The 14,312-nt window shown below is 40.7% G+C and overlaps 1 protein-coding gene across 1 annotated transcript in view; it reads right to left on the bottom strand.

Annotated features, from left to right (window-relative positions):
- Baldspot (elongation of very long chain fatty acids protein baldspot) overlaps positions 1-14,108 on the bottom strand; it is a 24,299-nt gene extending 10,191 nt beyond the window's left edge. Inside the window, exon 1 of the mRNA XM_080267106.1 lies at positions 13,790-14,108. Coding sequence (XP_080123232.1) covers positions 13,790-14,106 — 317 coding nt within the window. The 5' untranslated portion in view covers positions 14,107-14,108. The remainder of the gene's footprint in view (positions 1-13,789) is intronic.
- Positions 14,109-14,312: the final 204 nt, after the last annotated feature.

The raw sequence follows: 14,312 nt of genomic DNA, 5'->3' as shown, positions 1-14,312 counted from the left end.
CCATGTCGCCCTGTGCGTCATTTCACTGCCCTCCCAACTCACATATACAGTACCTCTATTCCTCCATCTCATCCTCGGTCTCCACCTGATTCATACTCTGCTAGTTAGTCTCTACATCCTCTCCACAGGCTTAGTCCACACGTCATTCTCTTCAAATGTAAATATAAGCACACTCAACCACACAATCATGTCAAAAGATACGTTTATTCTCTTATCTGATAACACTGATAGCTTTTAGACACTGCCCTTTTACTCTCTGCTTGCATAAGAGGTGAAATAATCAGTGCTTGAACCTGTCACCCATTTCCCGCCTTTATCAGTCTCTTATCAACGCGCCGCCGCCATGTTTGTCCGTGACGTCATCATTATTTTATCAACATCGAGGCTCCCTTACGCTGAAAAAAAAACTGATTATGGCAAGAAAATAATAATAATAATAATAATAATAATAATAACCGGAATAAAAAGTAACCTACTACTACAATATTGGAACCGTGACGTCATACATTATTCACCAATGGCCGATGTTTCCAGTGACGTCATCAGCTTGCCTCTGTACCTACGAGCGACGTATACAATCAAACTCCCTCTCGTAACTCCGATCTGTTTTTTGCATGACAGGGAAAGTAGACAATTTTCATGTCAAGTATAAAAAAATCACGGGGAAAGCTGTTATTTCCCAAGAATGGAAGTGAAATTTCCCATGTCTACAAAAAAAAAAGGAAAGAAAGAAAAGGTTACGACGGGAAAATGATTGTATGTTTGAAAGTCCGCGCCCTGGTTCAAACACACGATTACGTCACAGCCCAACCGACCAATGGTAAGGGGGAGACAGCCATGGCGCGAGATCATGCCACTCTCCACTGAGTCATGTGCAACTTCACCGATATCCAACACGAGGAGCACAAAAATTGAAGGGAACATGAGGTATCTGATGCAATCTTTTTCTTACTTTTTTTTAACGATGATCAGACCTCTCGACGTACAAGTTAGCCAATAAAATACCTGCTCAGTACTATTTTTTCTCTCAGACTTGGGGAGACTCGTGGAACGTACTTTTGAAATCTAAAATAAAAATAAATAAATACCAAGCAAGATACATCCCGCCACTGAATTAACAAAAACACTAATACTAGAAATAATAATAATAAATCGGACTAATAATAATGCAATAGGATCATACGAATCATATTAGGCGTTTAACAAGAGTCTGGGGCCAGGGTATTGGCTAGCCACTGAGCTTGTAAACAATTATTTATTTCCGGCAAAGGTTGACTGCATGTATAAAATTACGAGGGCTCCTTCCCTGAGAGAGAGAGAGAAAAAAAAAATTTAGTCTGGGAAATAGGAAGAATAATGCGTCAGAAATGGGGGAAGGAGAGAACTAAAATTATGGAGGCTGGTTTGAGTGAACAAATGAAGGAAGGGAAGGGAGGGGAAGGATGAATGGAGGGAGGAAGGGAGGGGAAGGATGAATGGAGGGAGGAAGGGAGGGGAAGGATGAATGGAGGGAGGAAGGGAGGGGAAGGATGAATGGAGGGAGGAATGAAATGGAAGAGAATAATGGGAGGGACTGAAATATTAACGAAAAACGATGCAGGGGAGAGCAAGGGGTGCGATAAATGAAGACAAGGAGGGAACAGCAGAGGAAAAGGGAAAACAGAGAAGTGGGAGGAAATGGAGGGATGGAGGAAGGAGAGAAGATACGCAGGCAGGTAAGGAGGGAAGGAGAGAAGCGCATGCCTAGGAGACATGGGAATTCCTAATACAATGATGACATCAGAGAGAGAGAGAGAGAGAGAGAGAGAGAGAGACATACACACACGCCGAGTAAAAAAATATTACAAAAACCAAGGAAGTAAGCGAGCCTGCAAATGTGCAAGTGAAGGAAATCTACCTTCACTTTATCATTCTCTCTCTCTCTCTCTCTCCAAGGCGACTTAGTACATTAATTCCTCATGCACTCTCTCCCTGGCAAATACTGAGAGAGAGAGAGAGAGAGAGAGAGGGGGGGGGGAGGCTATTTAAGAGTGGGGTTTTCCGGTAAAAGATGCCACTCACCCTACACGCAAAAAAACAACTAATATTCCTACCTCCACTCCTTTACTAACCCACAAAAACTTTAAATCCTTGCAAATCGAACAAGTAAATTAAATTAGTAAAATTAGAGGTTATTTTCTCGATAAAGCAAGCACATACTACCACGTTCAGTTGCTATGTAATTTGAATCTGGCATCATGTAAACACACCCTAGCCCGTATTAGTCGTAGAAGGCTCCCTAGCACCCCTCAATTTATTTTGTTCGCATTTTAGGCTATTTATGTAGCTTATACCTATTTTTACTTCCAAAATAAAAGTATATAAAAGTACTATGTATAAATCGACCAGAATACGGCCCTCCAAAATTCCCGCCATTTCTGTCAACGCAAAATTCACAATATAAATACCGTACATCTACGCAACGTCAAAAACTACAGTATATTGCATGAGTTAAACTTTACGTAACGGTACTGGTATCATCCCTTATTTCCCCTTTTGGACATACAGTTCAAGGTTACGTTACGGCAGTCCATACAAATTTAAACCACTGAATCGTGCGGCAGTCCCCTCCCCCTTTTTAAATCTTGCTCTCCTAACGATTTTTACACTACTAGGGAATTTCTATATATAATAATGATGGCTAAAATTTGTAGTTCTCTACTGATGGCAGTATCCAATCTGTCCAGCTCCAAGTCCCTTAGTCTCGTCGGGTAAGGAAGTTCCCTAACACCTCTTCCTCAGCGATTTATTTTAATACTGCTGGCTAATATCGTTTTGTACGTTATATATGTTATACACGCAGAATATGGTGATAATTACCTAAACACAGACGAGGACAGCAAGGTGTAATAAGCAAAATAAGTCGCTTAGGAAGGTGATTGGGAGCTTCCTTAGAGGACAAGAGCCCGTTTCCTAGGCCCATAATCTTGTCGGGTACGGAAGCTCCCTAGCACCTCTTCCTTAGCGACTTACTTTGGATATGGCTGGCTAAGGAACTCTGGTACGTTGTTCATGCAGAGTATGGCAATGTTGGAAGGATTTGCGTAATAATTGGGCAGTAAGGTGTAATAAGTAAAATAAATCGCCTAGGAAAAGGTGTTAGGGAGCTTCCTTAATCGATAAGAATACAGGGCCTATTAAAAAAATAAACAAAAGTAAATAAGTAGCAATATCTCGGGCTATGAAAATTTCCTGGACACGTTGAAAGATTTTTGCTCAACATGCCCCCTCCGTAAAGCCGTCACAGCCTGAAATAGAGGATATGGCTCATGGCAGCTATAAAAGTTAAATTCCAGGTACACACACACAGCAATAAGTTAAATTCCAGGTAACCCACACGAATATTAGCGTTTGCAACTTTCGCACCAAACTCGCCGCTTTCGTAAACCACTCATTTCCCAACATTCAAAAATACAAAATTGCGGTAAGGCTACAAGCAACAGCAAGTCAACAAAATCCAAGTAAACCCACCCACAGCAACAACATACTGTACTTGAGAATGCATCCCTCCACTGCACAATGCATACGATATTGAAACTTTTTGTCACTAAACATCTTCGACTTCTCTTTGTCAGCCCCACACCCCCTTCATGTTAGCGGCAATTTGGCCATTTTAGAGCTGCAATTCACCTTCAAATGTACCCGGAACTTGAAAAAACGCAATAGATTTGAGGATAATGTGGCATCAAAGAAGGCGTCATGCGTTACGTAACAGATCGGGGTTGGGAGCTAAGCGACCGTCATTGCGTCACTTAAGAGTTGCCAATTATCGCGGGGGGGAAAAATCTCCCATAAGTTTTCATTCCCCCGTGGATTTTCTCGCTCCCCCCAGCCACTTCCCATGAATAAAAACTGCCCTAAAACCACCATATCTTATAATTTCCAAGATACAAGAAAACGGCGGGAAAGTTATATATGAAGGACGGAGATAAAACCAGCAACAATACACGCAGATGCCAAACGTCGCCAGATACGTAACTCCATTTTTGTTTACATATTTTTTAAACATCTCATCATGTTAGCGTTATTCTTACCAGCATGACTTTATCCTCTATCCGGTCAGAATGTTTTTCTTTCCTGTTTTGAAATGTTAGACAGTTTTTCTTACAATCTATATGCTAGTCATGTTTCGCTACTAGAATACAAATCTCTTGCCTTTACGTAACCTACTATTTTCACTTTTACATCAGTCGTATTTGGCTATCCTCAAAACATACTTTTACTCTATAGCCTACTGGCATACTGATTCTCACTATCACTCCTAGGCTGGTACTGCTCTATCGATACGTATTGCTGTTTTATCTATCCATATGTATTGTCCAGAAAATACAACTTACACGTAAATTTGTGCAAGAGCCATGATTAACAAACTATCAATAGTGTCGCAACTTTTTTTTCCCCGTAGAAGTGACAAGGAAAGTACGGTAAATGTTTCTTGTTTATCATGCAAAAAATAAATTCAAAATATGGTGGTTAAGTTAGCATACAACGAGATCCATTTCTGCAGCAAGGACACCGGAATGAATTAATTGTAACTCTTACATACCTCCCTCCCTCCCTCTCTCTCTCTCTCACACACACACACACACACACACACACGGCTGAGATACTTCTGCTTGGTAATCCCACGTCTTCACTGCCGTTTCTATTTGAACATATATTCACATTACTTCTCCAAATTTGTCGTAAACATATAAAAATTTGCACGAGTTCTACAGCATGACTGGACTTAGTTTGCACCAATGATAATCCAGTTTGTCATTTTATTTTCGTTTTGCTGTCTCTATATGATTTAGTTTAGGACGGAATTTTTAAACAAGAGGGAAGCTCGTAATCTTGTAGGATAAGGAAGCTCCCTAACACCTTTTCCAAAGTGATTTATTGGGCTTATTACACCTTGTCTTGTTACTTAAATCATTCAAGGAAGCTCCCTAACACCTCTTCCTAAGCGATTTATTTTGTTTATTACACCTTACTGTCTTGTGTTACTTAAATCATCTCGGTATCACCACATTCTACATCAATAACGCATAAAACTATATTACCCAGCCGTGTCCAAAAATAAATCGGTAAGGAAGAGTTGTTATGGAGCTTCCTTAACCTTCTAGAATACAAGCGATAATCTTATATACGAATTCCCGTCGGTTAAGTAATCCCTAACAACTCTTCCTTAGCGATTTATTTCTAGATATAGCTGGTTAATAAATTTTTGTATGTTATTATGCAGATTATACCATCATCGGAAGGAATTATGTAACAGGACAAGGTATAAGAAAAATGAATCGCCATGGGAAAGGGGTTAGGGAGCTTACATGATCGACGAGAATAAGCAACCGTTCTTAAACTGAATAAAAATCATTTGGAGATACAAAAATACGCATCTTCCCAGGGTCTGACGAATACATACGGGAAAAAGTCGAACCATTTGAAACATGCGTTAGTAATAGTACGATTCTCAATGCGTTTCGCCAGCTGTCAATTTTCTCCGTTTTTCATTATTATTATTATTTTTTTGCCTAGCAGGGAGTTATAGTGCTTTTCTCTTAACCCGACAGATCCACAATCCCTTTACCTCAACTGATGGCCAAGTGTAGTAAGACTGGCTGATTTGACTAGTAACCAAGGAGACTCAACCCTACCTTGTAACTTAGGATTCAGATTTTATGCCAGCACCACCTTGCATTTAATATGAAGTGATCCAGTCCCCTCGGATGGAAGACTAACAGCATAAATCAGCCGAGGTAAAACGTTAAAGCATGTTGCGTGCCCGCCGTAACGGGAGAGGCAAGCAGGATAATTCAAAATAACGGTATCCAGAGTGGCCTAGAGTAAAGGAGATTCCTGGCCAAGTTTTTCTAGGCCTACCAGTTTTTATAGGCTTTTCATTCTTCCTGATTCACACACACACACACACACACACACACACACACACACACACACACACACGGTTTTTCTTGGCGTACAACTTTCTTTTTCTTTCTTACGTGCACACAAAAAAGCAATTCTTCATAAACACAACCTGAACGCACACACACACACACACACTACCAAATATGCACACTTCTAGGCATACCACTCACTTTTTTTCCCTTGTTACAAATGTGCACAGGAAAAAAAAATCATACACACGCCCGAAGGCACACACACACTTCCTGGAGAAAAAAAAAAAAAAAAAAATATTCGAAGACATACACTACCTGAAACTCACACGGAAGTAACACCACCACCACCAACTATTATTATTATTATTATTACTACTACTACTACAATAAACATCAATCTATGAACTCTGAAAATAGACTACTACCGGTACACACACAGTTTAAATCGCCGAACGTTAACGCATTCTGCCAAACAACCGCTTCCGTATTTAAATTTAACGGTCAAAGCACGAACAAAATTCAAATGAAACACGACCACGGAAGATTCTGAATTTAATAGTCTCTCTCCCCCTCTCTCTCATTCGGGGCAGGGTCGAGATTTTGCGCCCCGCCCCGGATAGCTGCCGTGCTGGGAGAGGCAGTGCTCAGTGGGTCTTGGGCGGGATTTTCATTTCTCCCTCCCTCTCTCTCAGTATAGCAAGTTTCACATGTATACGTTTCGGAGGTGATGGATTTTCTTTTTTATTTCCAAGCTCCATACGATAGCTTCCTGCACTGACACTTGCCTCCACTTTTTCGTCATTCGCCACTTATTTTGTCTTTGCATTTTTTTTTTATATCTGTTGGTGAATGTCGTTTTGTGGCATTATACTTCTTTGATATTAAATCTTCCTCGTACCGATACTGTACTTTTTTTTTTTTTGTCACTATTACCGTTATCTCCACATTTAATTTTTTCTTTTTTTTTTTTTTACGGAAGCGTAGTCATCATTCTTTGAGATTCTTCAAACCTGACACAAAAAAGTCAGGAGTAACAAAATATAACTAAAACTATAACGAATAATAAATAACTAATGAAAATAAAATACGGGACTGATATTTTTTCCAGAACCAGCCTCGCTTTCTACGGATTTATTTCCGGTATCTCCACACGGTTTATTTCAGCTCTCGTGGTGATGGGACGGCTCAGGCAGTTACCATCGTCGTCTATCCTGCATCACTTACTACGGTACCGGTAAGCTCCGTCCCGTCTCTCCTTGGGGCTAAGATACGACTGTGTGTGTGCGTGTAAATTGGGTGTGTGTCGTCCTGTCTCGGCTACCTCCCTTTCTTTGCGGGAAGCAGCCTAGGTATGCAGACAGGTATATAAAATTTGCTACTATCGCTGCCACACCCTAGCCTGCAGAAAATATCAACTGAAGAAATTACGTCAGGAAGTCAGAGGGGGGACGTGATGGAGGAACAGCACCGGAATCATGTAAGGTGGAACTGAAGGAGAGTGTGAGCAAAGAGTTCTGTTTTATCAATAGAAGAAACAGCTACAGAGTCTAGTGTTTATGCTGGGACCATCTTGCGTACACCTGCGACTCGTGACCTTGCTGAATAAGCCTCAACGAAGATGGAGGGATGGCAGTTTTACGCTGGGTTGATTGAAGCATTATAAACTGACAACTCATTCCTACTCGATCAAATTTCACGCAGCCACGCCTTGCAGAATTATTTAATCTGTGGCTCAAACCTCTCGAATGAAAAGTCTGCAATAGTCGCGTGATTAAGAGTAAACATTTGAGGGCAATCTGTGTTCCATTCAAGCCTGATTTAGTATTTGTTAGTAACCCAGTCCCGTAAATGAAAAATAAATAAAAACAGAGTCTGAGGAACCCAATCCCATAAAATGGAGTCTATAGTTGAACTGACTAAGGAAGACAACTGATAGCAACTCATGTGAATTTCATACATACCAGTCCTGTAAAATAATAATAATAATAATATAGTAAGTTTTTAATCTAACCCAGTTCCACCAGATGAAAACAGACTCGAATGATGTGGTTAGGAGTAAACATTTGATGGCAGCTCACATGACTGATCGCCCCATTGTGAAAGAAAGATGGTGAAGCCCTTATCAGCATGAGAGAGAGAGAGAGAAACATTCGATATCAACTCCCATGGCCTATCACGCCACGCTATCAAAGGTGCAGCTCTTATCAGCGCATCACATACAGGTCGCTTATCAACTACAATGGAATAGTAACATAGCCCTTTGGTTGCCCGGTTATAAAACACGAGATTAATCCTTAGGTGGTAGGTGGTGACGACTATCATCCACTCACTTGATGTAGTGCCGCCTACTACTTCCTTCACCTTTTTATATCTGCCCTCCTCTCTTCCTACTTCTCACCATCATCCACTCACTCTATGTAGTGCTGCCTACTTCTTCCATCACCTTTATCCCTTTTTTAGCTGCCCTCTTCCTATTTCTCCCATCTTTCCTGTCACTCTTTATTACCCTTCTTTCCTTTACACTGAGTGACAAGCCTAATGGTTTCCTGTAAGTCATGAAACCATTTACAAGCCTAATGGTTTCCTGTAAGCCATGAAACCATTTACAAAGCTGTGGAATAGCCATATAAACAACCCATACGTGTTCCCTACGTGTCAACAATTGGCGAAGGGTTAGTGCCCCGTCCCGTAACACACCTAACTCAAAGACAAACGGCCACTCCTTACGGGATAATGGCGTCTGGCTATAGATTAATACCTTCAGTACGACAATCTGAAAAACATACTACCAAAGAATTACTGGGGACTGTTTTTATCCAATTTCCAGAGAGAGAGAGAGAGAGAGAGAGAGAGAGAGAGAGAGATTGCTTCTGAAAGGCCTAATTTGGGACATCATTTCTATTCACCTTCCGTACACGACCTCTTTACTACGGCCAGTAAAGTCTAGAAGCAGGAAGAACGCAATAAAAGTTACTGTAGTGAAAGGGTTGAGAAGCTCCGTAACACCTCTTCCTTAGCGATTTATTTTTCGAACTATTCATTAACATCCCCTGGTTTATGTCTTTTCAATACCGACGTAGATTGCGTAACACAAGAATATAGTACCGGAGCAGAATCGAAAATAAATCGGTAAGGAAGAGGCGTTACTAGTATAAAAAAAAAAAAAAAAACTTACTTGAATCCGCCCTATATTTAAACAAACGCTAATTCAAAACCAAAGCTAGGATGTTGACTTTAAACTGGCGGGATGCAGCACTGAAAGACGTAGTAGCTAAGTCTCCTTGGTTACTAGTCAAATCCAGCTTCCAATCTGACATTTGGCCAACAATTCGGCTCACGGGGGGAAAAACTGCCATGTCTCCATCTTGAAAATTGCATGGAATCGATGACCCTTAGTTATGAGGTCTGAATCTCCTTGGTTACTAGTCAAATCCACCCTCTCATATGACTACACTTTGCCATCAACTAAGCTGAAAGAAAAATTGTAATCTTTCCATCTTTATAAATACATGGAAATCGTTGAGCCTTAGTCATGAGGTGTCTCCTTGGTTACTATTCAAATTCACTATCCAATCCAACGACACCTGGCCATCAACTGAGCTTGGGCGATAATTTACCATCTCTCGCATCTTTATATTCGAAATGTAATAATAGATCAACTAGAATATGGTGCTCGTCACGAAGAAGTGCTATGGAAAGGATGCAGAGCCGTAGTATTCTTTTTCTGCCAGAGCTACGGTAAACAGACTGCAAAAAGGCGAAAATCCCGGTTACAGTGGAGAGAGAGAGAGAGAGAGAGAGAGAGAGAGAGAGAGAGTTGGTATTTGTACCGCTCAGTCGTGGAAATTGTGTATTTATGTATTTTTTATGCAACAGTAATTTCCTACAATTGGGGGTTAGTACAGACGGGGGTGTTCCATTCTCTCTCTCTCTCTCTGTCTCTCTCTCTCTCTCGTGTTTATGTATCTGAATGTATATGTATGTGCTTATGTATGTATTTATGCATATGTATGTGTATGTACGTGTTTGTATGTGTATTTGCGTATGTATATGAATTTGTGTATTTGTACGTGTATGTTTATGTATGTTTCTTAATTCCCCCACTCCTAGTCCTGCACAAACCAACTAGCCTTGTCCTAGCCCATCCATTCCTAGCACCGCCTCTCCTAGCAACCTAACACGCTGGCCTGGAGGAGCCCCGTGGATCAATAGCCCAACAAGTGTCTCTGGTAGCCTCTAGCCTCAAAGTAGCCCCAATCCAGATATTTTTCCATTTAACTTTTTCCACTAAAATCTTGCCAAGGGACTTCATACTCATCACTCGTACTAAAGGGGTTAATGAAGGATAGATCTAACCCTCCCTTCAGTTAGGAAAAGTCTGGAGATATGGAATAAAAAGTAAAAAGAGACTGAATGGATAATGCTCCGAAAATCGTCTGGAGGTGGCAAGAGTATAATTATATGGATGGTTTCTCAGCTCAGTTCATGGCCAGGTGTAGTCTGACTGAGGGGTGGATTGGACTAGTAACCATGGAGATTCGTTGACGCTAAGAATCATGGAATTTACGCAACCACACTATAATTTTCAAGAGAGACACGGTTCAGACAATAAGGCAATACAAAGACGTCATCTATTTTAAGGTGATATGGTAGATTTTCGTGCCCAAACTATTTCTACTACTACTGCTACTGCTACTACTACTACTGTTGCTGCTACTACTACTACTGTTGCTGCTACTACTACTACTGTTGCTGCTACTATTACTGTTGCTGCTACTATTACTACTACTAGCATGGCCCCTCCTAGCAACCTCTAGCACTGGTCTAGAGTAGCCTAGCTCTGCGGATCAATATCACATGCCAGAAGTTGCAGTAGCCTCACTCTAGCCTTTACGTAGCCCCTCCCAAAATCCACGTAGTCCTCTAAGAGGTATTTAACGGTATACTTCATTGACGTGTTCATTTTTTTCTTGGAGGGAATAATTTGCAAGCCTTTGGTTCCTTCTTCCCTGAATAAAAAATGGGGGGGGGGATTTCCTTTTGTATCTACAGTACTTCCCGCTGCTCAGTGGCCGAATAGTACAGTACAGTTCCACATCCTTTCCATAGCACTTCTTCGTGTCTAGCACCATATTCTAGTGTCAGTCTCTTACTGCCAAGCGTTCAAGATGCAGCGACAATTTCATGCCCAATTAAAGTGAATATTCTGAGTATAAATTTAACATAGCCTATTCTACCTTCATGCACTTCTAACCTAGCCCCTACTAGTCAGAATATCCTAGCCTAGCCGTCCTAGCAACCCTACAGAAGGATTAGATCAATATTCCACACCAGACGTCTAGCCATTTACTAGCACTACCAATCCAAACTAACATAGCCTAATCTAACTGGACAATATACTTTAATCTAGCTAAAACTATGCTAAATAATAATAACAATAATAATAATAATAATAATAATAATAACAGCATACCACTAATCAAATCAAACACAGGTACCTTTAACCTGGCCAAATTTAAATCAAGCAATGTTGCGAATCTAAGCTAACCAAACTACACACACACACACACACACACACTTACGTAAACGCATGTGCACTATAATTCACTTTCTCTTACACAAACATATTTGCAAGACGCTCATCTTTTACGCAAACTCACATGTACCGTGACTCACACTTACGTGAGACACCCACAAACGCACATGTACTATAACACACACAGACACACACACTCTAAACTGTTGCTGAGTGCCCTTCTAAATCATAACATTTATTTAAAGCATCTGAACCATTCCACTTCAAGTCCCATCCTCACGTACTTAAAATTATTATCCTTTACATCTCAGTCTCCCTCTCCTCCGGTCCTCCACCTTTTCACCCCCTTGTCAATACGTAGAGTACATTGTTACATCCCATTACGTGCACAATTTCTGGATTTTTAATGAGAATCTGTGTAATTATTTCAAACAAATCTGTAGCACGTATCATGGCCAGTTTGTCGTTACCAGTACATAATAATAATAATAATAATAATAATTGTAAATACCACCTACATAATACCAGTTACAGTGCCATAGTATTTGTTGGTATATGTAATGAATTTATATGCCGGATTACTATATTAAATATCTGGTTCTTTCACCTAACCTGGCCCAGATTTTTCGTCCTTCTGCTATTTCCCGCAGCTCAGTGGCAGGAAACAGACAATGCTACGGCTCTACACCCTTTCCACGGCACTTCTTCGTGACTAGTACCATATTCTAATGTTAATCTAGTGTTACAACTCAGCACTCAAAAGAGATGGTAAATATGGCCAGGTGTCTGTGAAAGGAGTGTAGTCTGGCTAATTTCCATCATCTGTATACGCTATTTAAGCAGGTTATTGTACAAACTCTTTCACCTTTGTATATAATGTGTACTACTTAGCACATGTTACACTAGCACATTCCTCGTTGCATGTACACTGAGCACATCTTGTTTCATTACATCACACCAGCACATCCACTCCATGTTCAATTCAGTACATTTGTTGAAAGTGCAATGAAGAAAATTGGTTACAGGTACAATATTTACCACAGTACTGTACATTATTTACAACGATTCCTGTACACTACTACACAATTACATGTACACCATAATCATTACATGTACTCTTGCATTAGACATTTACAGTACATTCATCAGATGCACACTAGAACATCCACGTACACCTGTATTCATTACACCTGTACATTAACACATTCATTACCCCATCAGCACATCCATTACATGTACATTACCTCCATTACATGTACTCCTGCATTCAATACTCCCTCAGTACATCCATTACACGTACACTACACCCATTACATGTACGCCTGCATTCACTACACCCTTAGTACATCCATTCACGTACACTAAATTCATTACATGTACTCCTGCATTCACTACACCATCAGCACATTACTTACATGTACACTACATTACATGTACTCCTGGATTCACTACTTGTACACCATTAGTACCCCAAACATGTAAGCCATTAACATTTTATTACATGTACACTTGGCACAACCATTACATGTACATTTTCATGGTATGTCACTATCAGATAACCCATGACTCGCATCCGGCTCGTGTACGATTGCGATATTTCCGTTACATGTACTGTTCAACTTATTACATTCATACTTCATATCTGGCACTGAAATCTAATGTACTAACTATATGCATTACAATTACTATAAATCCTATTACATGTACACTATTTGTGCATCCTTGAGTGGCACATCTTCACATTTTTGTACATCTAATAAAAGGCATGTACTATCCACCCTGTACTTCATATTACAAAATCCCACTGCATGTACTCAATTATATCTCCTACAGCCCACCCGTACTGTACTCCACTGCCATTACATGTACCAGCACATTGAATTAGCACATCCTAGTAGCCATCATTCAATCTGTATTAAAATTACAAGTACAACCTATTACATGAGCCGGTAACTCAAATTTAGGCTATATTATTCTTCACAGGCTAATATCTGTACCGATCACTTCTATTACATGTACTACCCACTACATGTACGGGTAAATGTAATAATTTGGCTGATCCTATTAATCAATAATTTGTAACCAAGTACAAATAAATGTACAAACTGCATGATTCTGTAGTTGGCACTCCTAGTAATATCCTTATCATTCTTCTGCATGTACTAAAATTACATCCTACTCCAAAACATGTTACACAATTACAGTCATGTACTACCCATGTGCCGGTTCTTGAATCCGCCTGTACAACCCCTCGCATCCGTACCAAGCCTCTGTACCAACTGTAACGCTGTACTACTCGAATTACATGTACTACCCACTACACAGCACTCACCTGGGGCCAGGTATGCAGACGGAGTACCTGAAGCCGAATTTATTTAGCACATACAGGAGTTCGGGGGCGCTTCGTGTGGCACCCCATATGGAGAAGAGGGCGAGAAACACATTCCACATAAACAGCAGAATCCTCAGCTCGAACCGGGGTCTGGTCTGCATATAGAGCTGTCCGCAGTATATGACGATCATGTAGGCGCCGATATAATAAAAACACATCATCCAATTGTCCTTCATCCATCGTCTCTTCTCCAACGTGTCAAAGTCCTCCTCGAATTTGAACACGTACGAGTAGTTAGGCATCGTCACGGACTCCATGGTGGCGGCTGTTTTTAAATTTCGCTTTCTGGTCAACTGCGATACACTTATAAAAACAGACAGAGGGAGGATGGGCGGGTCAAAGGGTGGAGGATTTGGATATTTGGCGGAGCGCTCGACGCCGGTCCGTCCCTCACCGTGTATCGCCGCTGACAAAACCCTCAGCAGCAGACGATGTTCTTTTCTCCTTCCGCTGGGCCGCCATT

Source organism: Coenobita brevimanus, chromosome 23, assembly GCF_032717465.1.
Source record: "Coenobita brevimanus isolate Jiangsu-jjx chromosome 23, ASM3271746v2, whole genome shotgun sequence".
Taxonomy (NCBI): domain Eukaryota; kingdom Metazoa; phylum Arthropoda; class Malacostraca; order Decapoda; family Coenobitidae; genus Coenobita; species Coenobita brevimanus.
Note: the sequence above shows the minus strand (reverse complement) of the source record. Positions and strands in the feature narration are given on the sequence as shown.